Here is a 25,990-nt window from a genome sequence, read left to right as displayed (position 1 = left end):
CCTGGAAGTGAGTTTCCTGGTTTTCGAACATTCCTTTGGAAGCTGAACGTCCGACGAGGATTATGTAGCTTCCGATTGACTGCAGGAGCTTCCTGCAGCCAATCAGAAGCTGTGCTTTGGTTTTGGAAGTCAAATGGACTTCCAGAACAGATTCCGTTCGACGTCCAAGGTACAACTGTATAGAAAGAACACATTTTGAATGTGTTCCCATAGATCAGAAGTGTATAGTAGTGGATCTGGATACAAACCAAGTCCACCTTAGGTTCCACTGAAATCAATAGGATTCAAATTAGCCATTGATTTTTATAGTATCTAAACTTATTTTATAGTATCTAAGTGACTAGCTTTGTCTCAATCCAGCCTATAGTCAATTTGAACAGAAGAACATTTGGAGGGTGTGTGTGTGTAGTGGGGTGAGTCCTTTGAAAATAAACCCAAAGAAATTAAAAAAATGTTAAGCAAAGAATGCTGAGTTAATTTGAAGGATTTTCTCCCCTGTTCTCCTGGTCTTCTTTGTGCAGTTTGGTTTTGTAGTTAACAACTGGAGTATGTTAGTACGCAAAACAACAGGACACAGTCTTGTGGAAGGAAGTTTCACTGAAATCAGTGATACCCTTCCAAGCAAATTGGGATCCTAGACTCTTTTGAAGTCAGGCTTGTGTTCGAATGAAAGAGCCTAATGTTAATGACCTCTGTAGGTCATTAACAACAGACAGCTTTTAATGGCCTCCTTCTTTCTCCTTTTTCTGCAGCAACAGGAGACATTGACCTCCCGGCTTATTTTCTTTGTAACAAGACCTAGAAGTTTATCGGTTTTTATTAGAAAGGAGCTGCATCTTTCACACCAGAGAGTCTTTTGCTTGCTTTTAAGAGTGGCAGTTTGAGATTGTGCTGAGAGATAAATGGCACCCTGAACTGAAACCCCAACAGTATGATAATTATATATATTGGAAATGGGCCTCACCCAATTACATGTTCTATATCAATATGCCGTAATGACAGGGACTGCTCAGTAATTGTCCTCTTTCATTTGCTAGCTCATTTAGACATTTTGGTAGTAGCAGGTTCGGAAAACCAGACTGCCCTCTTGTTAAGAACATTTTTAAAAAGGAGAAGTTCCCAGTCCTGCTTTGCTTATTGAAGTCGCCGAGGATATCAGCCATGTAAGAGTTGCAGAGTCAGACTTAGCATTTAACTGGCATATGATATGTCCTGGCTACAAGCACTGCTTTGTCTAGAATTTGGGTTCTGAACTAGCAACCTTCCTTGACTGAAGGCTAAGTTGGGTTCCTGCCTAGTGGAACTCAGAGGCTGGATACGCATTGCCAGGGATGCTGTAGCATCCTGTATTGCTGGCTTTGCATTGAGCAGTGGGTTGGACTCTCATGTTTATAATGATGAACAGAGAAGAGAGAAAGTGTGTGTGTGAGGATGAGAAGTGAGCAAGCCTGTTGGGGGTTCCTGATACACAAACCATGGTTAGCCGTTGGCCAATGACTCCTTCCCAGAGGTGCCCAGTGCCCTAAAAGCAGTCCTGCTGTTTTATTTCAGTGCCTGAAGCATTGATGCTGTGATCTTTGTGGCTTGTGCCAGCATGGGAAAAATTCTCTCTTTACCCCCTAGATGCAAACATTTAAAAAATAAAGTATTCTCAGACTCTCCTTCCCTAAGACTCCCTATCCCCAGCAGTTTCGTAAGGGGAAAGTGAAATGTACTCAGAGCAGCTAGGGCTGTTTTTTGGAAATGTGATAGGTTGTTATATTTTTTTCCTTTGGTGGACTCTCAGTAGGCTACCCAAAGGAGATATGGAATACTTGGTCAGGGCCAGTTTTCTCATTGGAGAAGTGGCACATCAAGGCAGTGTTTCAGTCCATATGTACCAATGACTGAGTTCCTGCTCCGGAAAGAATCCAAAATTGCCATTTTGCAAAAGCCTGTTGCAGAGATGATGAGTAGTATGTTAGATGGTCCATGGGACATTTACTGTAGTGTCTTTCAAGTCAAATCTGAAGCCAAGTGGAATTTGGTTGAGGGTAGGTGGAATTTGGTTGAGGGTAAAGGAGCTGTCCCTGCTGGCTCGAGGAGGGTGTGTGTGAGAGAGAGAGGGATCATGATGGGAAAGACCTGGAATGCAAGGAAAGTGGACCAGTAGTCCAGGTGAGGAACTGAGCCATTGTTTGGCCAGTCACTGAAAGTAGTTGCTTTGTTGTTACTACAGGATAAAAAAAATTTATCAGCTCATGGAGGATTCTTGTCTCAAAGCAATCATGACCAAGTAACCAAACACTAAAGTTCTCATGAAAGTGATAAGCCTGTGGCTTCAGAGTGCAGGTGGGCGCTTTTCCTAACAAAAGCCAGATGTTGCTCTTGCCTAGTCTTCTCACGAGTAGGACTGTTATTCTGTGAAGGAGTTTCCATCACCCCTGCCCCCAGGTTCCCTCTTCAATAAGAACTAGGTTTAAGTCTGGCCGTGTAACACAGTATCATTTGTATGTGCTACAAACACCTTTGAGCCTTCTGTGATGAAAAAGCTTCCAATAAAAGCTACCGCCTGGTGGTAAATGGTTCAAGTTATAGCAGCCTAGAGTGGATTCAGTTATTTGATTTAAAAAATGCATTAAATTTTTAAGTGCAGGCAGATTATGAGAATGGGTAATCCTTGTAATCAATCAAAACATATCATGCTCTACATTGACACTGCAATTCCAAACCTGCTTACGTGGGAGTAAGTCCAATGGAACCAGTGTGGTGTAGTGGTTAAGAGTAGTAGACTCATAATCTGGGGAACAGGGTTCATGTCTCCGCTCCTCCACATGCAGCTGCTGGGTGACCTTGGGCTAGTCACATTTCTCTGAAGTCTCTCAGCCCCACTCACCTCACAGAGGGTTGTTGTGGGGGAGGAAGAGAAAGGAGATTGTTAGCCACTTTGATGAAGCGGGATATCAAATCCAAACTCCTCCTCCTCCTCCTCCTCCTCCTCCTCCTCCTCCTCCTCCTCCTCCTCCTCCTCCTCCTCTTCTTCTTCTTCTTCTTCCTCTTCTTCTTCTTCTTCTTCTTCTTCTTCTTCTTCTTCTTCTTCTTCTTCTTCTTCTTCTTCTTCTTCTTCTTCTATCTTTGGACAGAACTATATAGGATTGTGTTCTAGAACACAGTATTTTATTACATGCTAAATGTTATCTTCAAGTTTTAAGATGAGTGGTCAGCCTCTTAAGATTAGAACTGATACTTTTTATGATTATGTTGATAGCATGTCATGTTCCAAGAAGGTTAAAAAGCTGCCCTAGCAAAAAAAATCCCCCCATTTGTACAACTGCTACATGTACTAGAGCCCTAATGTTGAATGCTTGGCATTTCAACTTCAAGAGTTGCATCTGTTTTGCTATCCCATTTTAGATATCCCATTTCATATGGCTCCTATCTGCCTAACAGAGGTGACACTAAATCATTTGAAAACTACGTAGTTACAGTGCAGAATTGTTAGGCTGCTGAGTTATTAGAAGCGGGCAGAAATGGGTTAAACTTCCATGCAGCTTCACAGTAATAAAATAATGATGCTCAGTTGAGAGATAGTTTGGCTTTTTTTCAAATCCTATGCATTTTGCATGACAGACTTAATTAGACACATCTACAACTGGAAAAAAAACCCCAACCCATGTCTCAGCAGGTATTTTTGAAGAAGTGTGTGGCTGATTCATGTACAACAGTCCCTGTTTCCCAAGGACAGTTCCCAGATTTACAGAAGCCATTCCTGTTTCTGATCCCGGAATGTCCTGCTTTTCCTTAGGGCGTCCCTATTTTCATTGGAGGGTATGGATTTTTGCGACCCTCCAAGCCAAGGAGCCTTTAGAATACAACTGAAGGCAGCCCTATATAGGGAAGTGTTTTTTATGTTTAATGTTTTCATATATGTTGGAAGCCGTCCAGAGTGGTGTGTGTGTGTATAATCATGGAATAGGACGTTCCTATTTTAATTGGATAAATGTTGGAGGGTATGTGTACACCAAGCTGCAGAATGAAGTGGGAGGGACTGTACCATGTTAAATTAAAAGTGGGCCATACCAGTTGCAAATATCTCGCTCCATGTAATAAAAACCTGTCTGCAAATAATCTGAAGCGGTACAGTCTATTCTGCTGCCTCATCCTGCTGCGTTGTGTAGACCAGGCCTTAGAATACTGACAAAGAAAGACTTGACCTGAAATGTTATAGCAATATGACATCCACATGCACAACACATAACTTCTGGTCAATCCATAATCGTCGTTGTGGTAATTCCAAAAAGCTATCTTTTCCAAGTTGGACATGCCACCGTGTAATTTGGGGCATGTCTGTTTTGTACAAACAGGCCTGATTTCCTGTCTTACGTGCTCTCATTCCATTTGGTCAGGCATTTACTCCTTAGGAGAGATTTAAGGGTTTTTATTTAACAGATTCAAAGGTGCAATTAAGAAGATTTGTGGTCTTCGTATTGAAAGGGATGTTCTTTTCTACGCTCCATGCAGTTGCCTTCATTTTGTCTGAGCTTATACTAGGGAAGGAGGTGGTTTTCTACATGAACACATACACACAAATAACCCTCATCTCATTTCTAATATGTATAGTCATTTTGGCCATAACCGAAGCTGATTTATACAGGAAAAAGGCAACAGCATAGGATCACTGTGTCATTCATTCATGCACTGCCATCTCCTATTCCTCTGCCTATAATTAGTGTTACTTTTTTAAAAAAAAACAACAGATTTATCTTCTAAAATGTAGTTCATTTATGGCCCATCTGCGGCATTTAGATTTCTAGAAAATGCATCCTTGATCAGCTGCTATTTCCTTTTTATTTTTCACTGGGGAGTTGCTGTTATAAGTTTTTATATATATATATAAGAAATTCAGCTGCTTGGGATTTGTTTGACCTTGAGATGTAAGAACCTACTGCATCTACTGTAACTGGTTGCAGATATCCTGGTTTTAAAAGGATTAGGCTCAGATTAAAGGGGCAAGCAGAGGAAGCTCATTTATCTTAAATATCATTTTGACAGCCTCCTTTTCCATGGTCTTGTCAGTCCCACGTTAGTCCCTTAACTCTTTATTTCTCTCTTCAGCTAACATGTGAATCGACTTTCTGATAACTTCTTGTGGTCTTTCTCTGTGCATCAAGAAGGGCTTTGAAGTCTAGTGGTTAAAGCTGGCCTGCAGATCTGGATTTGGCAAAATCAAAGACAAGTTTCAGCTCAGCTTCCAGTAGTTTGTCAGCTGCCCTATCTCCCTCCCTTAAAGGCTTTCTAAATGCAAGAGTGAGTGTGCATTATTTGAAAATATATATCCGTGTTCATTCTCACTAACCCATGGTTTGTCTTAGCATTACGTATGAACAAGGCCAGCTAAATTTGAATGCCTTGAATATTAGCAAAATTTATTTTCATAATGTAACCAGTGTAGTGCTGGTAACTGGTCCTTTCCAGTATTTACAGGAGAAGATCATACAAAATTAAATTGTTAGGATTTAAATCAAGAAAGATCTCCGCAAAATAGTTTCTCCCTTTGTCAGGTGTGGATTGTATATAAAGACTAGCCATTAATACTAATTCAAAACTAAGCAGGGTCCAGTATGGTTTCAAACTGGATGGGGGGGGGTCTACATGTTGAGATTCCTGCATTTTAGCGGGTTGGACTAGATGACCCTAAGTTCCCTTCCAACTCTATAGCCCTATGAAATCTATGAAACAGTGTCTGATCTGTTCCATACAAAGTAAGTTCTGTAAAGAGGCTTCTCTCTGGCCTTTCACAGTATGTGAGAAGTTATTAGTTTTGGCTCTTAAGAAATGGAGTTTCTTTTCCTTGGCAGCAAGACACAGTTGCCTTTTAAAAACTTTGCCGTATATCATTCTAATGAATGAATGGACTATGGGAGTGTGATAGTGTTTATGGAGCGAGAGCTTTGAAATTGTTAATCGCAACCAAAGTATTAATAAGCCACAATAGAATGTCTCACCCGCTTCCTACCCACCCCAGCTGATGAAACCTGAATAAATTTAAGTGCTTCGTTGGCCACACCTATATTCTCCCAATTGGTGCTACATATTTTACAGGAGAGAAAACGATGCAGATAATTCACGGGGCTGACATTTTCAGTGACAGCCCTGTGTTCTTTATAAAATAGCCCCACCCCCCTCTCCATGTCATGTTCCCTAAATCCAAACTGAGAAGCTGATCTTTGTGCAATAGCTTTTAGTAACGCCACATAGACAACAGCCCAGAGATTACACCAGTCTTTATTTAATTCGCAGCATGGAGTTCAGGTGTGCACACCGGTGTAGAACCATTGTAAAAAAATGACCCATGCAGTTGCAACGCATCGTCTTCCTATGTGTCTCACTGTGCAAGGTGTGCATAAAAGGTAAAGGGACCCCTGACCATTAGGTCCAGTCGTGACCAACCCTGGGGTTGCGGCGCTCATCTCGCGTTATTGGCTGAGGGAGCCGGCGTACAGCTTCCAGGTCATGTGGCCAGCATGACAAAGCCGCTTCTGGCAAACCAGAGCAGCACATGGAAACGCCATTTAGGTACCTATTTATCTACTTGCACTTTGACGTGCTTTCGAACTGCTAGGTTGGCAGGAGCTGGGACCGAGCAATGGGAGCTCACCCCGTCATGGGGATTCAAACCGCCGACCTTCTGATCAGCAAGCCCTAGGCTCTGTGGTTTAACCCACAGCGCCACCCGCGTCCCCAAGGTGTACATACAACTGATTAAAAAAAAAGAGTGGCACTTTTCCAGCATAACACTTGTGATCCAGAAGCAAAGGTTTAAGTCCTGTTCTGGATTCATTTTAAATTATAGAATGGCAGACGATTCTTGAAGCTTCTACTAGCTATTCCTGTTAAAACCTCAAAGCACATATATCAACTTCCTGTGCTTACAGTTGTGTTTACCAAAAGTGTAAGATTTTAATTCTGATCATTTTTCTCTTTTTGGTGATTACAAAGCAATGCATTTTTTCAATTAAAGATTTTCTTGATTTACAAAAATATGTGCAATGTCTCTCGTAACATTTTTACAAATCAGTTTTATTTGTTGAGACATTGGGAAGAAAAGGGGGAAAGAGGTAGATGGGGAAAGATGGGTGGGGGTGGGGTCAGATGACAATGTTTCTATTTTACTTAATATATGTGGGTTTTTTTGTCAGCATCACTTATGCAGGTTTTCTGCTATTCGCTTGTGTTCCTTTGGTGGTGAGAGATGTTGGGGTTGGCCTAGGGTATGGTTGTTCTTTTGTGGTTGGCTGTGGTGGTCTTTGTTTCGTGTGTGAGTGGGGTGGGTGGGTGTTTTGGATCAGGTTAGCCATATTGATTTGTATGCTGTTGGTGGGTTTTTGTCATTGTCTTGTTGGGCTGTGTATGTGATAAAGGGGAGCCATACTGGGGTGAAGCCGTCTTCTTCTTGAGATGCTCACAAACTTACTGCCTTACCAATGTACACCTGCTCTTTGCCGTCCCTCTTGCCATTCCCCCACAAGCCCCAATAGCTTCTCCTCCCCACCCCATGCGACAAGATTTTTAAAAATAATTTTTACCATTTTTTTTAATGCTGCAACCCATCCCAGCACCTTAGGGTGAAGGACAGGTAATGAATGAATGCAACTACTGCCCCCCATTGTTCACCTTCCCGACTCCATTTCTGAGGCCACTTCTTCCATTCTGCAGTCCCACTTTGTACCCCTTCCACCACCACCCCATGTTCATGCCTCTCCGCTCCTTTAGTACACCTGCTTTGAATCACCTGCATCTTCCTCCTCCCACATATTGCCGCTACTAAGTACACTTTTCACCTTCTGCCCAATTACAAAGCTGAAGCCGCCACCTCCTTAAGACCTTTTCATGTGCCTGCTTTCTGTGGGATGTGATGCATGAGAGGCAGTCAAGTACAACATTCCTTGTAATGCTAGAGAAGACATGCAAGGGAATGTTTGGTCCAGCCAGTCAAAACTTCTGTTTCTCCTGGCTGGAGCATCCTTCCTTTTGCATGTGATAGAAGGTGGGCGTCCAGGTAACAAAAGGATGAGTCATGCAGCAGACCTTTCTCTCTTCTTTACTTCCTTCTTCGTTTGACCAGCTTCTAGCTAGGACTGCTCTGCTAGCTCTCAGCTAGCTCTCAGCTAGCAGAATCACTGGGATTATTCCCCCATATAGGGTAGATCCACATGTACATATTTGTAACTAAGTCTGCCTTCAGGAATCCAACTGTGAACTGATGTGAGAAAACTCCTTTTATTGACTTTGAATAAGATTGCCGCATCTTTATTTTTTTTAAAGAGGGATTCAGGGGAATTTACCAGGAACATACAATTCAATCTGAGACAAATTGAATTGTACAATAGTGAGAGGCTCACACGAGCCTGCAACCAGCTATCTGCTGTGCATATAAAAGGGGAATGTAACTCTGCTATGTAAAGGAACTTGCTACCGCAAGTTAGGAAGGATATTAATCATATATCCTCTCCTGCCACCCTGAAGATTCCCACACTTTCATCTTCACCCCAGTTCCTATGCCTCCTACTATTTCCTCTTTTTTTCCCCATCCCCGCCCCTTGCGCTTTCAAAAGTTTCGTTGTTTCGAGCATTGTACACTGCTGTTGTTCTGTGAATTGATTTGGTGTTCTCTGAATGCCAATTATTTCAGTAAACGAATAAATTAAGTTGAATCAGTGCATGCCACAGCCAGCCACTAGCCTCATCCCTCTCTCATGTTGGATCGCTCTGATCAGCCCTGCCCTAAGATGTATGCAATAAGATGCAACAATCCCATGCCACCTGGAATCCCGATCATGCGTGGAAGTATGGCTAAATGTATGAAGACACCCTCCCTCTTCATACTGCATGTTTGGACACCAGGGGTGTGACTAATAGGACGTATGACAGGTGGAGCAAGGCACATTGGATCAGCTCATAAATTGGATCTGTTGAGTAGGGCTACACACATATCTTCCTGTTCATCTCCCTCATCCCACTTAGTTCTTTGCACTGATATTCATTAATGCTCTACCAGTCAACCTTTTAAAAAAATGTATTATTAAAGTGGCGAGATGTCTCCCATCTTTAATCTGAGAACTTATTCTCTTTTAAGCTTTCAGGTTTTGCCTCGTGCATTTTGACCGAACTACCAAAATAGACTTTGCTCTTTAGCTGCGTCAGATGTAATTCCTTCCTTGACATGATAACTGAATTGGTGATAAATTCGGTCCTTTGGAGAAATAATAGCTTCATCTCTCTTAAAAGGAAAGAAGTCAAAGAAGGATTTCAAAAGACAGAGAAAACACAAGCGAGTCCAAAACGAGACTCTCGCCAGGGCTTTCTTAAGGGAGCCTCTGTTAGAATCCTCTAGCTTTAATGGCATTTTATCACAAGAACCTGACTTGCAGAGGGAACAGACTTCTCCTTTTTTGGTAGAAATGAACTAGTATTTGTGCTGATGATAATCTTACATCAGCATCTGTCCCAGAGAGCATGCGAAGAGAAATGCAGAAGTAGCTCCACCTTTGAGTTAAAATGGCATTCAGTATTACAAACAGCAATGAGAGAACCCATAAAGGTTTTTGGCTGCTTGTCTTGGATAAACACAGAGACATTTAGTTGCTTATCCTGAGCAATAATTCAGAACCTTGCATCTGCAGAGCTGCTCTGCAAAATTCACAAGCATCTTTTGATTTCTGTTTTTTCTTCTTCAAAAAAACACTCACGCACACGCACATTTCCAGAACTTCCTGTCTACATTACAGGTAGGTAGCCGTGTTGGTCTGGATCGAAGTAAAATAAAAAAATTCCTTCAGTAGCACCTTAAAGACCAACTAAGTTTTTATTTTGGTATGAGCTTTCGTGTGCATGCACACTTCTTCAGATACAGTGAAATGGAAGTTTCCAGGCACTTATGTAGAGAAGGGGTGGGGAGGGGTGGGGATGGGGATGGGGAGGGGGGATCACTCAGAAGGGTGGTGGAAATGGGTGATTGACTGACTGATAGCTGTTGATGACCGCAAACGACTGCAAATGGTTTTGCATGAAAAAGCAAGGGTTGAGATGGCTGAAGATCGCTTATCATGTATAATGTGATAAGAACCCGATATCTCTGTTCAAACCAGGTCCCTCCATGGTTTTGAGCTTGGTGATAAGTTGCAATTCAGCAACTTCTCTTTCCAGTCTATTTCTGAAATTCTTTTGTAGTAAGACAGCTACTTTGAGATCTTGTATAGAATGTCCTGGGAGATTGAAGTGTTCTCCTACTGGTTTTTCTGTCTTCTGGTTCCTGATGTCAGATTTATGTCCATTTATCCTTTGGCGTAGGGTTTGGCCTGTTTGTCCAATATAGAGAGCTGAAGGGCACTGTTGGCATTTGATGGCATACACAATGTTAGAGGATGAGCAATTAAATAGTCCTGAGATGGTATGTTGGATGTTGTTGGGGCCAGTAATGGTGTTGTCTGGGTGTATGTGGCAGCAAAGTTGGCATCTGGGTTTATTGCAGGCTCTGGTACCAGTGTCCATGTTAAGTCTGGTGGTTGTATTATTGTGGGTGAGGAGTTGTTTAAGATTGGGTGGCTGTCTGTAGGCAATGAAAGGTCTTCCAGAGCTTGAGAAAGGGAGCGGTCATTGTCCAGGAGAGGCTGTAGATCTCTGATGATGCGTTGTACTGTTTTAGCTTGGGAGCTGTATGTGATGACTAGTGGTGTTCTGTTATTTTCTTTTTTGGGTCTGTCTTGCAGCAGGTTCTCTCTAGGTATCTGTCTGGCTCTGTTGATCTGTTGTTTAACTTCATCAGGTGGATATTTTAGTTCTAAAAAGGTTTGCTGTAGATCTCTTAGGTGAGATTCTCTGTCTGTAGAGTTGGAACAGATGCGGTTGTAACGTAAGGCCTGGCTGTATACGATGGATTGTTTGGTATGTTTGGGATGGTAGCTAGAAGCATGTAGATATGTTTGTCGGTCAGTTGGTTTTCTGTATAAGGTGGTGTCTATACGTCCATCCTGTATTTTTATAGTAGTGTCCAAAAAATGTATTTCTTGCATAGATTGGTTCATTGTTAGGTTGATGGTGGGGTGAAAGTCATTGAATGTCTGGTGGAAGGTTTCCAGGGTCTGTTGTCCATGTGTCCAGATAATAAAAATATCGTCAATGTATCGCAGGTACAGGAGAGGTTTGAGTGGGTAGGAGTTAAGGAAACGTTGTTCTAAATCTGCCATGAAGATGTTGGCATACTGTGGGGCCATGCGGGTGCCCATGGCTGTGCCGCTGATCTGGAGGAACAGGTCATCACCAAATTTGAAGTGGTTGTGGGTAAGGACAAAGTGGCAGAGTTTGGTAGCAAAGTCCGCTGTGGTTTTATCTGAAATGGTGTTCCTTATGGCTTGTAAACCATCATTGTGTGGGATGTTGGTATATAGAGATTCCACATCCATAGTGGCTAGTATAGTATTGTTAGGAAGATTGTTCAAATATTGTATTTTCCTCAGAAAATCTGTGGTGTCACGTACGTAGCTGGGAGCACTGATAGCAACTTGCCCAGGTACAAACTGACATCCTCTTTCTATCTAAATGCAAAAACCTGGACATTGTACCTAAGGGTCTTAGAATTAAGAACCCTCTTCAATCAACTTATCCCACAGAATATGCCAGAAAACTATGCCACACTTTATCTAAGAAACTGCTGAAACATCTTATCGGCGTTCTGTATTCCAAACAGAAGTTAATAAAGGAGGAACTCTCTGCACTGGAGAACTCCATCAGGAATCACCCGGCCTGGCAGAAGTTCCACAAGGAAAAACAAACCATTTACCACTCTCAACTGGAGTTACTGAAGAACCAGAAAAATAAAAAACTCTGCAACCTTTCCAACCTACAGGCCACCAATCAAAACAAGATCAACAACATTGTCAATCTTTCACAGCAAACACTCAGCCCAGCTGAGGAATCCGTCCTTTCACGGGGACTATCATTCTGCCCTGCCAAATCCCAACACATGATTCAGTTCTGCGGGGACCTGGAAGCATTTTTCCGCCGTTTACGCCTGAAGGAGTATTTTCATCACACACAAGAACAAGACAAAGTAGAACAAACTACATCCCCACAACACAACACCTCTCAACTTACTGGGGAACAACCATCACCCTCCAAACGCATCAATGAACAGAACATTGACCACCAACTACCACCGAAAAGAAGTTACACAAAAAGGGACTCCACATGGACCCCTCCTGATGGACGCAATACCACACTAGATCTGTACATCGAATGCTTCCGCCACAGAATCCAAACGGATGTGACCAGAAAACACCATCGCTTACAACAAAATCTAAACCATGCTGAAAGGAGAGCCATGGAAAATCTCAGGAACAACCCAGACATTATAATTAAAGAGGCAGACAAGGGTGGAGCTGTCGTCATCATGAACAAAACTGATTACATCCAAGAGGCCCACAGACAACTTTCCAATACTGCCTTTTACATGAAATTGGACTCAGACCCCACACAAGCATACAAAAAAGAACTGAACAAGATTATTAAGGAGCTACCCCTACACATCCAAGAACAGATCCTCACAAACACACCAGCGGAACCTCGGCCAGGAACTTTCTATCTTCTACCCAAAATACACAAACCAGGAAACCCAGGACGCCCCATCATCTCAGGTATTGGCACCATTACAGTGGGTGTTTCCGGCTATATGGACTCTGTTCTGAAACCATATGCTATCAGTGCTCCCAGCTACGTACGTGACACCACAGATTTTCTGAGGAAAATACAATATTTGAACAATCTTCCTAACAATACTATACTAGCCACTATGGATGTGGAATCTCTATATACCAACATCCCACACAATGATGGTTTACAAGCCATAAGGAACACCATTTCAGATAAAACCACAGCGGACTTTGCTACCAAACTCTGCCACTTTGTCCTTACCCACAACCACTTCAAATTTGGTGATGACCTGTTCCTCCAGATCAGCGGCACAGCCATGGGCACCCGCATGGCCCCACAGTATGCCAACATCTTCATGGCAGATTTAGAACAACGTTTCCTTAACTCCTACCCACTCAAACCTCTCCTGTACCTGCGATACATTGACGATATTTTTATTATCTGGACACATGGACAACAGACCCTGGAAACCTTCCACCAGACATTCAATGACTTTCACCCCACCATCAACCTAACAATGAACCAATCTATGCAAGAAATACATTTTTTGGACACTACTATAAAAATACAGGATGGACGTATAGACACCACCTTATACAGAAAACCAACTGACCGACAAACATATCTACATGCTTCTAGCTACCATCCCAAACATACCAAACAATCCATCGTATACAGCCAGGCCTTACGTTACAACCGCATCTGTTCCAACTCTACAGACAGAGAATCTCACCTAAGAGATCTACAGCAAACCTTTTTAGAACTAAAATATCCACCTGATGAAGTTAAACAACAGATCAACAGAGCCAGACAGATACCTAGAGAGAACCTGCTGCAAGACAGACCCAAAAAAGAAAATAACAGAACACCACTAGTCATCACATACAGCTCCCAAGCTAAAACAGTACAACGCATCATCAGAGATCTACAGCCTCTCCTGGACAATGACCGCTCCCTTTCTCAAGCTCTGGGAGGAAGACCTTTCATTGCCTACAGACAGCCACCCAATCTTAAACAACTCCTCACCCACAATAATACAACCACCAGACTTAACATGGACACTGGTACCAGAGCCTGCAATAAACCCAGATGCCAACTTTGCTGCCACATACACCCAGACAACACCATTACTGGCCCCAACAACATCCAACATACCATCTCAGGACTATTTAATTGCTCATCCTCTAACATTGTGTATGCCATCAAATGCCAACAGTGCCCTTCAGCTCTCTATATTGGACAAACAGGCCAAACCCTACGCCAAAGGATAAATGGACATAAATCTGACATCAGGAACCAGAAGACAGAAAAACCAGTAGGAGAACACTTCAATCTCCCAGGACATTCTATACAAGATCTCAAAGTAGCTGTCTTACTACAAAAGAATTTCAGAAATAGACTGGAAAGAGAAGTTGCTGAATTGCAACTTATCACCAAGCTCAAAACCATGGAGGGACCTGGTTTGAACAGAGATATCGGGTTCTTATCACATTATACATGATAAGCGATCTTCAGCCATCTCAACCCTTGCTTTTTCATGCAAAACCATTTGCAGTCGTTTGCGGTCATCAACAGCTATCAGTCAGTCAATCACCCATTTCCACCACCCTTCTGAGTGATCCCCCCTCCCCATCCCCATCCCCACCCCTCCCCACCCCTTCTCTACATAAGTGCCTGGAAACTTCCATTTCACTGTATCTGAAGAAGTGTGCATGCACACGAAAGCTCATACCAAAATAAAAACTTAGTTGGTCTTTAAGGTGCTACTGAAGGAATTTTTTTATTTTCCTGTCTACAGACAGGGCTGGATATTCTTCACATCCAGCCCATCTAAACAGCAATTTAGCTCAAGTAACTTCCTTTCCAGTTGCAGAATTAGAAAGAGTTAACGTGTAGGGAAATCAACACAAATGAAAGGAAAACCTGTTTGAACTCTTGTTGGCAGCCTCCTTCCTCTTTTCTCACCATGCAAACGCTCTTTTGTGTTTTCAGTTTGGAACTTGATTGTTTGAGGGTTTATATATTTTCCCAAGTAATGTGTGCTGATAATGCACTGGGAGCTCAATTCTTAATGTATTCACTACATCCGTTTAGATCAGTGTTTCCCAAACTTGGGTCTCCAGCTGTTTTTGGACTACAACTCCCATCATCTCTAGCTAGCAGAACCAGTGGTTAGGGATGATGGAGACCCAATTTTGGTTTAGATGCTTCTAAATTTCTAGCATAGCAATTGGTGGTCTTCTTGTGAATCACTGCTGTGCAAGGTTTGAAGAAGACTGTCCTTGATATCCCTCCCTCTCTGCATTCCCATATCTAAAGGTGTCAAATGATAGGTAAACCTTATGTGGAGTTAAAGCTGAACTCGGTGTTAAATCTGACCTTAGGTTGAGTTCTGGTAGTTAAGTTGCGTAAAAGGTTTAATTTAACTTCAGAAAAGGAATGCAAACAATTTTTCGAAATTCTTCAAATGTTTGCAGATTTTTTTTAAAAAAATGATTTCCTTGCAAATGGAACTGTACTAATATTCTCCTTCCTGCCACACCACTTCAGCTTTCTCATATGCATGACTTCAGATATATATACACGCTGATTCAAGGATTTCTGGTCTTGGTTTTATTTAGATTGATCTAACACTCTCTGTCACACTTTGGACACATTACTTACAGCATTTTAGACACTGGATTCTTTCCCCATGTGCTAATGTTTCTTGTTGCAGTTACAAAGGTAGAGGAGAGTTCGGAAGGGGGAGAAACTATATTGAAACCCCCCCCAGGGATGTTTCTTTCCCCTTTCTTTCCTTCGTTTGGAGACTTCCTGTGTAGTCAACACCTGTGATCTCATGATCCAAAAATAGATTCAGCTGTGCGGCAGCGGGGTTGGGGGAGCTTTTCTGCAATTAATTTTATTGAAAAAGCCCTCCCAAAACAAGCAGGGACTCCAAGATGTGAAACCAGAATTTGCTGAATTGGAGTTGTGGGTGTGCCTTCAGCACTTACTAATGAGATCATGGAAGAAAGCAGGAAATCTGTGTCCAGTGCCAAAGAAAATATTCTTTCCTTATTTTTTTATTTATTTTGTTAGAATTTCCCTTCCCCTTCCTAGACCAAATGTGGAGATTCTTGCACTGACAAACTCTAAAACAGTGACTCAGACACAAGGGTTGCATATGCGCTTCTGTGAATTATGCAGAAATAGTGGCTGGATCTATTTCTCCCTGGAACCCCTTCCCCATTCCCTTTTCCTTTTATATAATGTCTAATGGATTGTAAGCTTCCAGACAGGGATTGTGTTGTCTTTTAATACTTGCACAGTTCCTGGAAAATGTTAGGTGGTTCATAAATGATGTGTTGGGTCCAGACCTTCATCCTTTAGCTCCACTGAAATCAACAGAGCAGGTTAGTTGACGCTAACTTGAGAACTGCTATAACTTAAGCCTGGATCCAACCGTAAAATAAAATATATCCACATGTGTAGTGTTGTCAGATGTGATAGATTTTTGGAGGAACAGCATAGCTCTATACAGGTATTCAATTTGATCTTGGGGAGGACTACATTTATGTAGGGGGTTGGTTGACAGGGAACTTTTGAGTTTCCAAGGAGAGTTCTAATAGTGCTCAGCTACACACAGTTAGAAGGTCTTTTTATATCTTTGTAGTAAAGACTGGGGACGCAGGTGGCGCTGTGGGTTAAACCACAGAGCCTAGAGCTTGCCGATCAGAAGGTCGGCGGTTTGAATCTCTGCGACGGGGTGAGCTCCCGTTGCTCGGTCCCAGCTCCTGCCGACCTAGCAGTTCGAAAGCACATCAGAGTGCAAGTAGATAAATAGGAACCGCTACAGCGGGAAGGTAAACGGCGTTTCCATGTGCTGCTCTGGTTTGCCAGAAGTGGCTTTGTCATGCTGGCCACATGACCTGGAAGCTATACGCCGGCTCCCTTGGCCAATAATGCAAGATGAGCACCGCAACCCCAGAGTCGGTCACAACTGGACCTAATGGCCAGGGGTCCCTTTACCTTTTAGTAAAGATTGAAGGTTGGGAGAGGAGAACAGCCCACATGCATAGGGAATGATTGAGTCTGGACCAGGACGAACATACTCATGTGATGAGGCTGGACACTTGAATAGGGCTCATAATATCTAATAGGGGTATTTCATTAGCTGCCATTCATTTTAATGAATGGGTAATTAAATAGTGTCTTTTTACAGAACTCAAGTGTGTAAGCTTTTCGTTTTACCATTTTATTTTATCCTGTTCTTTTAAATCTGCATCAAGGAATGTAAAAGGACTCTCATTATTTCATCACAAAATGCTCAGAAGAAACTGTTACTTATCTTTAGTTGTCCTTTGAACTTCCTCTCTCCGGATGCTCATAGCTGTCAGCTTGTTTGATCTTATCAAAATATGTAAGTTTAAAAAAACACTTGCATTTTGTCCAGGAAATGTTTCTTATTTGAAATTTCCATGCAAAGTATGAGCTCCCCCACTGAGTTATGGTTGCTCTCTTTTGCTCATTGGTGTACAAGATCCATAGTTTGACTTTGTATAATCTGGTGGCTTTGTTCCCAGTATGTGCAACGGAACAAGATTTGATTCTAAACTGTCCTAGGCAGTGTGCATGCATATACGGTAACTTACAGAAGTTCATGTTCTTCAGCGAAACATTTTTCTGCAGCATTCTTTCAATTAAAATCTGGATCATGTTCTCCTAAGGTAGCCATAGCTCTGTTAAACTACTGAGAATACAAATGGAAATACTACAAGAGAAGTAATGTGGGAGTTTAGGTTAACGCGAAACCAAACATCATATTAGTACATCCCTGGAAAACCATTGTAGGCTGTTGGGTGGTGATCAGCCTAGCTGGTAGGCCTTGACAAGATTATATGGAGGCATTTTCTAAAACCTCTCAGATGGTCTTTTAATTTCTGAAAATAGGGGGCCCTTGGATGTGTGGAGCGAGTATATTCAGCTACATCCTTTTTAGGTTTTGCTCAAACCAAAATGGCTCAGTTTTAATAACGATTAAGCCTTAGATATTGAGCCCAAGTGTTGGTGAAACACACTTAGAAAATAACTGGGTTGGTGTGCAAGCTTCCTGTCCTGACCATAAGCAGGAGCCAATGGGACCTGATGGATACCTGAGGGTGGCTTAGTTAGGGAGGAAGGGAGTTGCAGACCACTGTTCCATCACAGGGAGTCAGCGGAAGGTGTTCAAGACAAATTAAGGAGACATACTTTCCCTCATGCACTTGATAGCTAAGCTTTGCAGTCAACTTTGCAAACGAAAAGTAAATAACCTAGCTGTACTGTGCTCTTACTGTGGTCATTTAACCACTTAGTAACCATTTTGTAACCTGGAAAACCTTTCAATAATGCTATGCTTCCCTTCTTCTCTGTGACTGTTATAGAAACGTTACTAAATTCCTGTTGAGAGCAACAAAGTCACGAGCTAAGATCTTGTCCAAATAAATGTCACTATGTTTCTTTACCGTTAGATAGTTATTTGGTATTGTATCTAATCTTAAATTTGTTTGTTTGTTTAACTAGATTTATATACTGATTAATCAACAACCAAAAACTCTAATCAGTTTATATAAAATAGTATAAAATATTAATTGAAAATACAGTTAAAACAAATGTAAAAAAGGCGTCCCAAAAATTGATAAAAAAGAAAGAAAGTATACAGTACATAATAACAATGCATGTTAAAATTACATGTCTGGGGTTTGCCTAAACAAGTAAATTTTTAGCACATGTTGAAAGCAATACAGCAAAGGCGCTTGCCTAATATTAGTGTTATATATATTAATGGATATGCAAGTCTTATTGTGAGGTCTGTTGATTGACTCAGTTAAATCCCACTGATTTCGTTGGGAATAAAGTGCGTCTAACTTTGTCTGGATACAGCCCAATGTTTTCTTCTCTCCACCACAGTTTCATGTACTGAAGAATTTCCTCGTTTCCCCCCCTTTTTCAGGATGAGATGGGCATTGCTTGCGAGTTGCTGGAGCCAGACTCTGACTTTCTGAAATGCAGTGTGGGCTTCCCCTTCATGAGATCAAAGTCAAAGGTAAAGAGTTATGGTTTTCAGTAGCTGTGAGCTTCCCTGTGTAACAAGTGGACCTTTGGGTCTTTGACTGCTTTGCAAACACAGCATGGCTTTGCGCCTTGACCACAGAGGTGCTGTGGTCACCGCTCTGCTCTCGCTGTGAAGTGCCACTGGTCTTTCCTCACCAAACAAAGTTCAGTGGTAGTTCTGTGGCGGCTGTTCGTAGCCACAGAGCCCTAATAGAAGCTGACTGGGAATTCTAATGTGAGTTCTTTATGGCGGCCAGAAAATAATGCTATGAAGCTTCCTTGGCTGACATTTGGAGGAGAGCAGTCCGCCATTTCTGTCCTTAGCTGCCCTGCTTTATCATGTATTGTCTCCTATTCAAAGTATGTAATGTTCAGATACACACTATGCAACGCAGAGCCAATGAAAATAAATGGTGATATTATTTTTTCATTCCGAGTTTTTATTTGTCATATTTTTTCAGTTAGCTAGTGGGCCTATAGCCTTTCATTCCGACAGTGCTGCTGGATGTTTCGAAGCTGGGTTCTCTGTGTACAACCGGTGAAGCCAATTGCCGAATCTATTTTGAATTCTTCAGTTCTTAGTTATTTCCCTTTCCTTGCTGTTCCCGGTTTCTTGAACCTGGGAGGGGAGCTCGTCTCGTGGGACAGCAATGTAGCTGCTTTGTGTTTGCCCACATTTAATGGCATACACTGGTACAGAGAGGAACCATTCTTCCAATGTTGGATATGAGTTCCTGTCTGTACTTGCGTATGTGAGTAATGCACGCAGGTTACGTTGATTATGCATAGAAAAACAACTATGGCTCTTTACCTGTGAAAGATTTGGGCATTTCAAATGGTGCTAAATGTATGCATTTTAGAGAAATGGCAGCAATGTCACAGAAGAAATGTATTTAATTCCAATATGGTTCATATCCAGAACAAGATCCACAAAGTGCTAAACACTATTTTCTTTCCCCCTCCTAGTATGAGTTCAGCGTCATCTTTGATACTAGTCATTTGTCTGGGGAAGAGGATGTTCTCTCATTCCTTGTCACTGCTCAGAGGTAAAGTATATTTCACTTTTAATCTTCAGGCAGATGCAGAAAAAGGATGGGATGGTTTTATAGAGAGAGAAAAAACTGGCATGGGACTGAACAGACTGACTTGTTCATCCTTAGCTAGATATGGACATATTTGGAGGAAAATATTTATCGAATGCTGGCACCAATTTCTTCCTTTTCTTTCAATTTTTTTTTTAAAGATGCAAAATGGTTAACGCTTTAGCATGCCATTTGCAGAGGGGCCAAGGTTTAAATACTGGTATGTGTATAGATGATAAGACTATTCAGAAAGACACAGCACTCAGGATGCAGGCAGAGTCCTGGAAGGATTAAAACCAGCATATAACAAAGAATCTTTGCTCTCCTTTTAAGGAAGAACATAAATGGTCAGTGATGTAATATAATTTAGCGTCTCAAGTGACTGAGACAGTCCATTCCCACGTTGCTAATTCCTCGAATGTAGCCTTGAATGCTTTTAAAATGGGCCATTTATTTCGCTTTCCTGGTGCTGTGGGAAATTGCATCCCTGGGCTCTCTCCAGTGTGGATCCTATTTTTTCTATTCTGGATATGAGTTATGCACCATGCCAACCCTACATTTTTGTGGTGGTTTTACATGGCATTTTGGTTTTTTGTGTTCAAAGCACAGGTTTTCTCGCAGCCATTTGCTGATTTCCTGATGAGAAAGAAAAAAAAGTGAAAGGTTTTGAGAGCGGGACAATCAAGCAGTTGCTAGGACTTGCCTCAGAGGTATCCCTGTCATTACCACGTTCATTACTGAAACTCTCTGCTTAGACCAGTGAGGGAAAACACAGAACATGATTTCATACATGATTTATTAAGATCCGCACAACTTTTGTGGTGCCAAGGGATTGTGACATTAAACCTGATAATAGCTCATAAAGAATAACTTGATGCGTTGGCTTAACTTGTCCCTGTTCTGTAATGACCTAAGATACAGCACAAAAAGGCATTATTCCTTTTCCAAGCACCACTCTAAACAGGCCAAATAACATTCTTTCCAATCTCTCTAGGTATGGATCTCTCTAGGTTGACTAATGCCAACACATCAACACAGCCACATTTGTGCATGATGAATAATCGATGATCCTGCCTGGCTAGGGACCACTTTGAGATGGTGCAACTTATCCTTGTTGTATGTCGTGGCAAGATCCAGAGAACCCCAAAGCTGGGATAGGTTTACTCATTCCATTCTAAATTTAATTTTTCAGCCACGACTGCAAAAAAACAACAACAAAAAACTTACTTTCTGGCACTCTAGTGAAATATGCAATTGGATCCAAGCCAGCAAGCTGACAGCGTTTATTTGATGTTGATGGTCCATATGCTGGCATTTACAGGGGGCTTTTTGGCCTCCCCCTATCCTGGCTTGAAAGCCCCCGCGAGGCTGCTGAGCTGAATGTTTTTCTGCCCCCGAGGATATCCTGAAGTCTGCTAGGAGAGCATTCGGGCCAGCTCTCAGTTTGACTATAGATCCCTCATAATGGGTGTATAGGGATTTGATAAAGAGAGTGCTGAAAACTATAATGCACAGTGCACACTTCCCATAATTATAAGCCACAAAGAAGCAAAGCCCATCTGTGATTAGCCACAGGAAATAGTTAAACTCACATGGGAATGAACAGCTCAGCTTCATGAACTTTGGCTCTTAGAACCCGCCACTTCTAAAGCATAGGCTTCTGCTTCTGCTTTTTGATGATGTTAGATGTGATGTTAGATGCATGAAAGGGCACAATCCCACGCTTGCATCTAACATAACAACCCTTGATCCTCTGTTTAAAACACAAACACAGCCCCCACACAGAACAGCGGGAGATGAGAGAAAAGAGCCACTGGTTGCTCTGTGAATCTCAAGGGGAAGAAAGTAACTCTTCAGAAATACCAGGTGTGTGGAACAAGATCCGTGCTGCCAATGAATACCATCAGTGAGCTCAACACACCAGACGGTCAAGGCTACTTGCAACTTTATTCCTCGGATTGTATTATTTTTTACAGTGGTACCTCTGGATGCAAACGGGATCCGTTCCGGAGCCCCATTCGCATCCAGAGCAGTATGCAACCTGAAGCGCTGAATCTGCGCATGCTCATCGCGTGATTTGGCGCTTCTGCGCATGCGTGTGACATCATTCGGCGCTTCTGCACATGCGCGAATCACCGAACTCGGAAGTAACCTGTTCCGGCACTTCCGGTTTGGCGCGTTCGTAACCCGTGATGTAGGCAACCTGCAGCGAACATAACCAGAGGTATGACTGTATTATTATCCACACAGAGGATAATAGTCAGGGGATTCAGTGGCAAGCTGCTGAGTAAATATTGGAGCTCTTGCACAACCTAAGCATACCAGAGAGGCCTTTTCCAACCTCATGACCTCCAGACATTTTGGACTGCGTAGCTGATGAGACACAGGATTTTTTTCAAAAACAGAAATAAAGCATGTAAATTGTGTATTCTGTCCCTGCACAAATAGGATTGTATGAAGTTATTCAAAAGCACAAGACACTGTTGTATGGAATGGTCCTAGCCAGGAAGCCTGCCAGCTAGCCATGTTCTATCTCAGGATATTGCATTCCATATCTGTGAACCCCCCCCCCCAATTTTCCAGCAGCCCCTTTCAACTGTCAGCCTATGTTCCATGACCACCAAGCATGTTGAGTCTTTTTGGGTTTCCTCCCCTTAACCCCCTCCCCCCAATATTGTTTCTACATTTGCAAGACTTGAGGTGTCCCCAAGCCTGCCAATTCCTCCCTCCATGGAATGCTGCCATTTTGACTCCGTAAGAAAATGAATTTGCCTTTAGCATATAGCAGGGATGTCCAGATCCCTGCAAGGTTTTGGTAGATCACAGTCGATCTCTGGCTCCCTCTCCTTAGCATCGCTAAAACTGACTCCTGCCATGCCCCACCACTCCGCCCTCCATTGTTGTATGTCCCTTGCCTCTAACCCTCTAACCCCCCCCCCCCAAGCTTTTTTCCACCCCTAAAAATGGGGCTTTTTTCCTCCCTAAAAAAAGCTCAACAACGGGGGTAGATCACAGCCAGTCTTTAATTCTGAAAGTAGTAGATCACAGACTCTTGGTGGGAGTTGGCCACCCCTGGCATATAGGATACTTTTACAGAGGTTCTGCCCGTTAACTGCATTTCTCAGCCCCATAATTTATTTTAAGCCCAGCAAGGACCTTCTTCCTGTTTTCTCCTGCAGAACAGTGAATGCTTCGCCATATTCTAGGTTCTAACACAGCAAAACTAGAACCAGTTTATGCTTTAAGAAGAATCAAGTGATTCAAAGCTTAAAATTGTATCACTTCAGACTTCAGGTAGGGTAACTGCGTTTTTGAACGCTCCCCCATGGAGACAGTTCTTGCACATAGGAAACTGACATGTCAGGTAAAATAAATGGATGGAACTCTTCATTACATATCTGCTTTGTAGAAGCAAGGAGGTTTCTATTTTTTAAGTGAGCATTTACATATTCATATATACAGCCACTCACCCTCAGCTTGAGACACCTTCATTATCCTTGATAGTCTTTATATTTTATTTATTTTAAAATTACATTTATATCTTACCTTTCCCCCAAAGAGCACAAGGTGACATACACATGAATTTTCTCCTCTCCATTTTATCCCCACAACAACCCTGTGATGTCAGTTAGGCTAAGAGACAGTGACAGCAAATTTTCATGGCTAAGTGAGAATTTGAACCCAGATCTCCTGTGGGGGTTCATAGAATCACAGAATTGTAGAGTTGGAAGTGCCTGAGATATATGAACATCAAAACTAGACTCAAGGCATTCCTTTGGTCGGTTGTGTAATGCAAAAATCATTTGCACAATAAGCTTGGTTCTCCTGTTTTTGACACAGTGGGAACTTGGAACACAACCTCCATGACAACTCTCTCATCCTGTCTGTTCCCCTGATGCATGAAGTGGACTCATCCATCACTGGGTAAGTAGCAGGTCATCAAATGAGCATGCGCATGCACACAAAATTCCTCATAGTATTTTAAGCATCTCATCTGGGCGGAAAAAGAAATACATTCTTTTCCTTGTTTACAAGTAAAGCTGGGGGGCAGAATGCCTCTTTCCTCTGTACTAACTTCCCAGACTCTGAAAGCAGGACATGATGATAGGATTGTGCGTGTGTGTATTTTGCTTCAATCTTCATTGCTCTTCCTCAGTGCAGAAACATTAGGCATTAATTACGGCACTGTAAACCACCTAAAAGAAGAAGAAAGACATTATTTCTGAGGTCAAGTCACATGTTTTGGTTCAGGCCACTAGACCAAAGGTTAGGGTCAAATGTTCTGGGATAGTACAGGTCACAAGGAGGTCTTGCTATGAGCCTTTCTGTTTTATTTCACAGTCAAAATTCTGTTTATGCTTTCCCCCTTTTTTTGTAGGATAAAGGCACTCCAAGAGAAATAGTTTAAAATGACCATTTAGAAGGGGAGGCTATTTGTGCAAGAGAAATACAAAATGGGCCATTTTTTGCACTAAACTATGGCCTCCTCTTTCTCTCATTCAGAGTGGTCTCTCCCGGTTCTTTTATTTATGGGGAGTCTGTGCCAGCATCTCAGTTTACTCAGCTGGAAGATCTGGCATGTCATTTTCAGGAGCTCAACTTCACACTTCAGGTAAGAATTAAGCACAAGGTTCTTTCTTGCCGGTACGTTTGTATTTGTATGGGCTTCTCCTTGTGACTGGTTTTCCTATCAACAGTTCAGCATGCGAAGTCTTCCTTGCTTTATGGAGAAAGCTGCTAAGCTCTAAAAGATTTAAAATCCTATCTTCTGGCTAATTATTAGAGAAACCTATGGATTTTCTGTGGTGCTGCCATACCCTCTGGATTAATCATTTGTTCAGCGGTGGGCAGCCTAGGGGCAACTGCTCACTGACACAGATCCTCGCCAGTGGAGACCAGTGAATCCAAGCCTGGGTGGAGGAAGAGATTCTTCCTCCTCATCCAAACCTCTTCCAGGATGACAGATTGGGGATTTGGGTTGCTCTGATAGTTCCTTCCTGTTTAGGGCACAATCCAGCCCAAGTTGAATACTGTTAAATTCCAAAGTATAATAATAATAATAATAATAATAATAATAATAATAATAATAATAATAATAATTCCCTGTGCATTTGGTTGGGTTTCCCCAGCCACTCTGGGTGGCTCCCAACAGAATATAAAAAACACGATAAAACATCAAACATTAAAAACTTCCCTAAACAGGGCTGCCTTCAGATGTCTACTAAAAGTCATATAGTTGTTTATTTCCTTGACATCTGATGGGAGGGTGTTCCACAGGGTGGGCGCCACCAGCGAGAAGGCCCTCTGCCTAGTTCCATTGTTTTCAGAGGGAGAGATCTGATTTTTAAAAGAACGTAACTTTGGTTGGATTATGATTATCCTGATTATGAAGAACATTTCCCAGATCCCAAAGGTCACTTGAGCAAGTCCGTCTTTGCCCTTCATTTCCCATCCAAACTAATCTTGAGTCCTTGCAGTGTGATAAAGTCTTTTTAGTCACTAGGTGGAACTGCATAGTGACAAATGGCACAATGATGGGAACTTGCAACTAGTAATATTTCATGCATGCCTATTTTTACCCTTTCCTTTTAAACACAATGCTTCTTTTTTTAAAGAGTAACACATGCCTTCCCATTATGGGAAGTTACTAGTTCACACCAGTTAATTCCTTACTGGGTGCTATTCGGTTGTTTGCTGGGAAAGAATGGAAAAAAGTGTGTTCTCCCTTGGATTCCAGGGCCTTGAATATCTTGTGAACCATGCTGCTAACTTAGGCACTACGGTTCTAGAGTTTACATCAGGCATAGGCAAACTCGGCCCTCCAGATGTTCTGACACTACAATTCCCATCATCCCTGACCACTAGTCCTGTTAGCTAGGGATGATGGGAGTTGTAGTCAACAAAACATCTGGAGGGCCAAGTTTGCCTATGTCGGGTTTACATTTTTGCCCATGTGATCTTAATACTGTATAAGGAACTAAAAAGAGAAGAAATGCCACATAAATGAAATGCTTTGACTGCTTGATTTATTTATTTTTTTAGGAGGAGAGCATCTAATTTAGGGCTTTGCCAGATTAATTTCGGGCGGGGAATCGTTCTGCAAAAGCAACTTAACTCTACAGCTACTCACTTTTCTTCCAGGCTTT

At 42.1% G+C, this 25,990-nt stretch overlaps 1 protein-coding gene across 1 annotated transcript in view; it reads left to right on the top strand.

Annotated features, from left to right (window-relative positions):
* ITGA9 (integrin subunit alpha 9) overlaps positions 1 to 25,990 on the top strand; it is a 211,824-nt gene that overhangs the window by 142,594 nt on the left and 43,240 nt on the right. The window contains 4 exon segments of the mRNA XM_060280592.1: positions 18,662 to 18,754; positions 19,729 to 19,808; positions 23,685 to 23,768; positions 24,348 to 24,456. Coding sequence (XP_060136575.1) covers positions 18,662 to 18,754; positions 19,729 to 19,808; positions 23,685 to 23,768; positions 24,348 to 24,456 — 366 coding nt within the window.

This window comes from Zootoca vivipara, chromosome 12 (genome assembly GCF_963506605.1).
Source record: "Zootoca vivipara chromosome 12, rZooViv1.1, whole genome shotgun sequence".
Classification (NCBI taxonomy): Eukaryota; Metazoa; Chordata; class Lepidosauria; order Squamata; family Lacertidae; genus Zootoca; species Zootoca vivipara.
The sequence above is the reverse complement of the archived record's forward strand: the minus strand, read 5'-3'. Positions and strand labels throughout refer to the sequence as shown.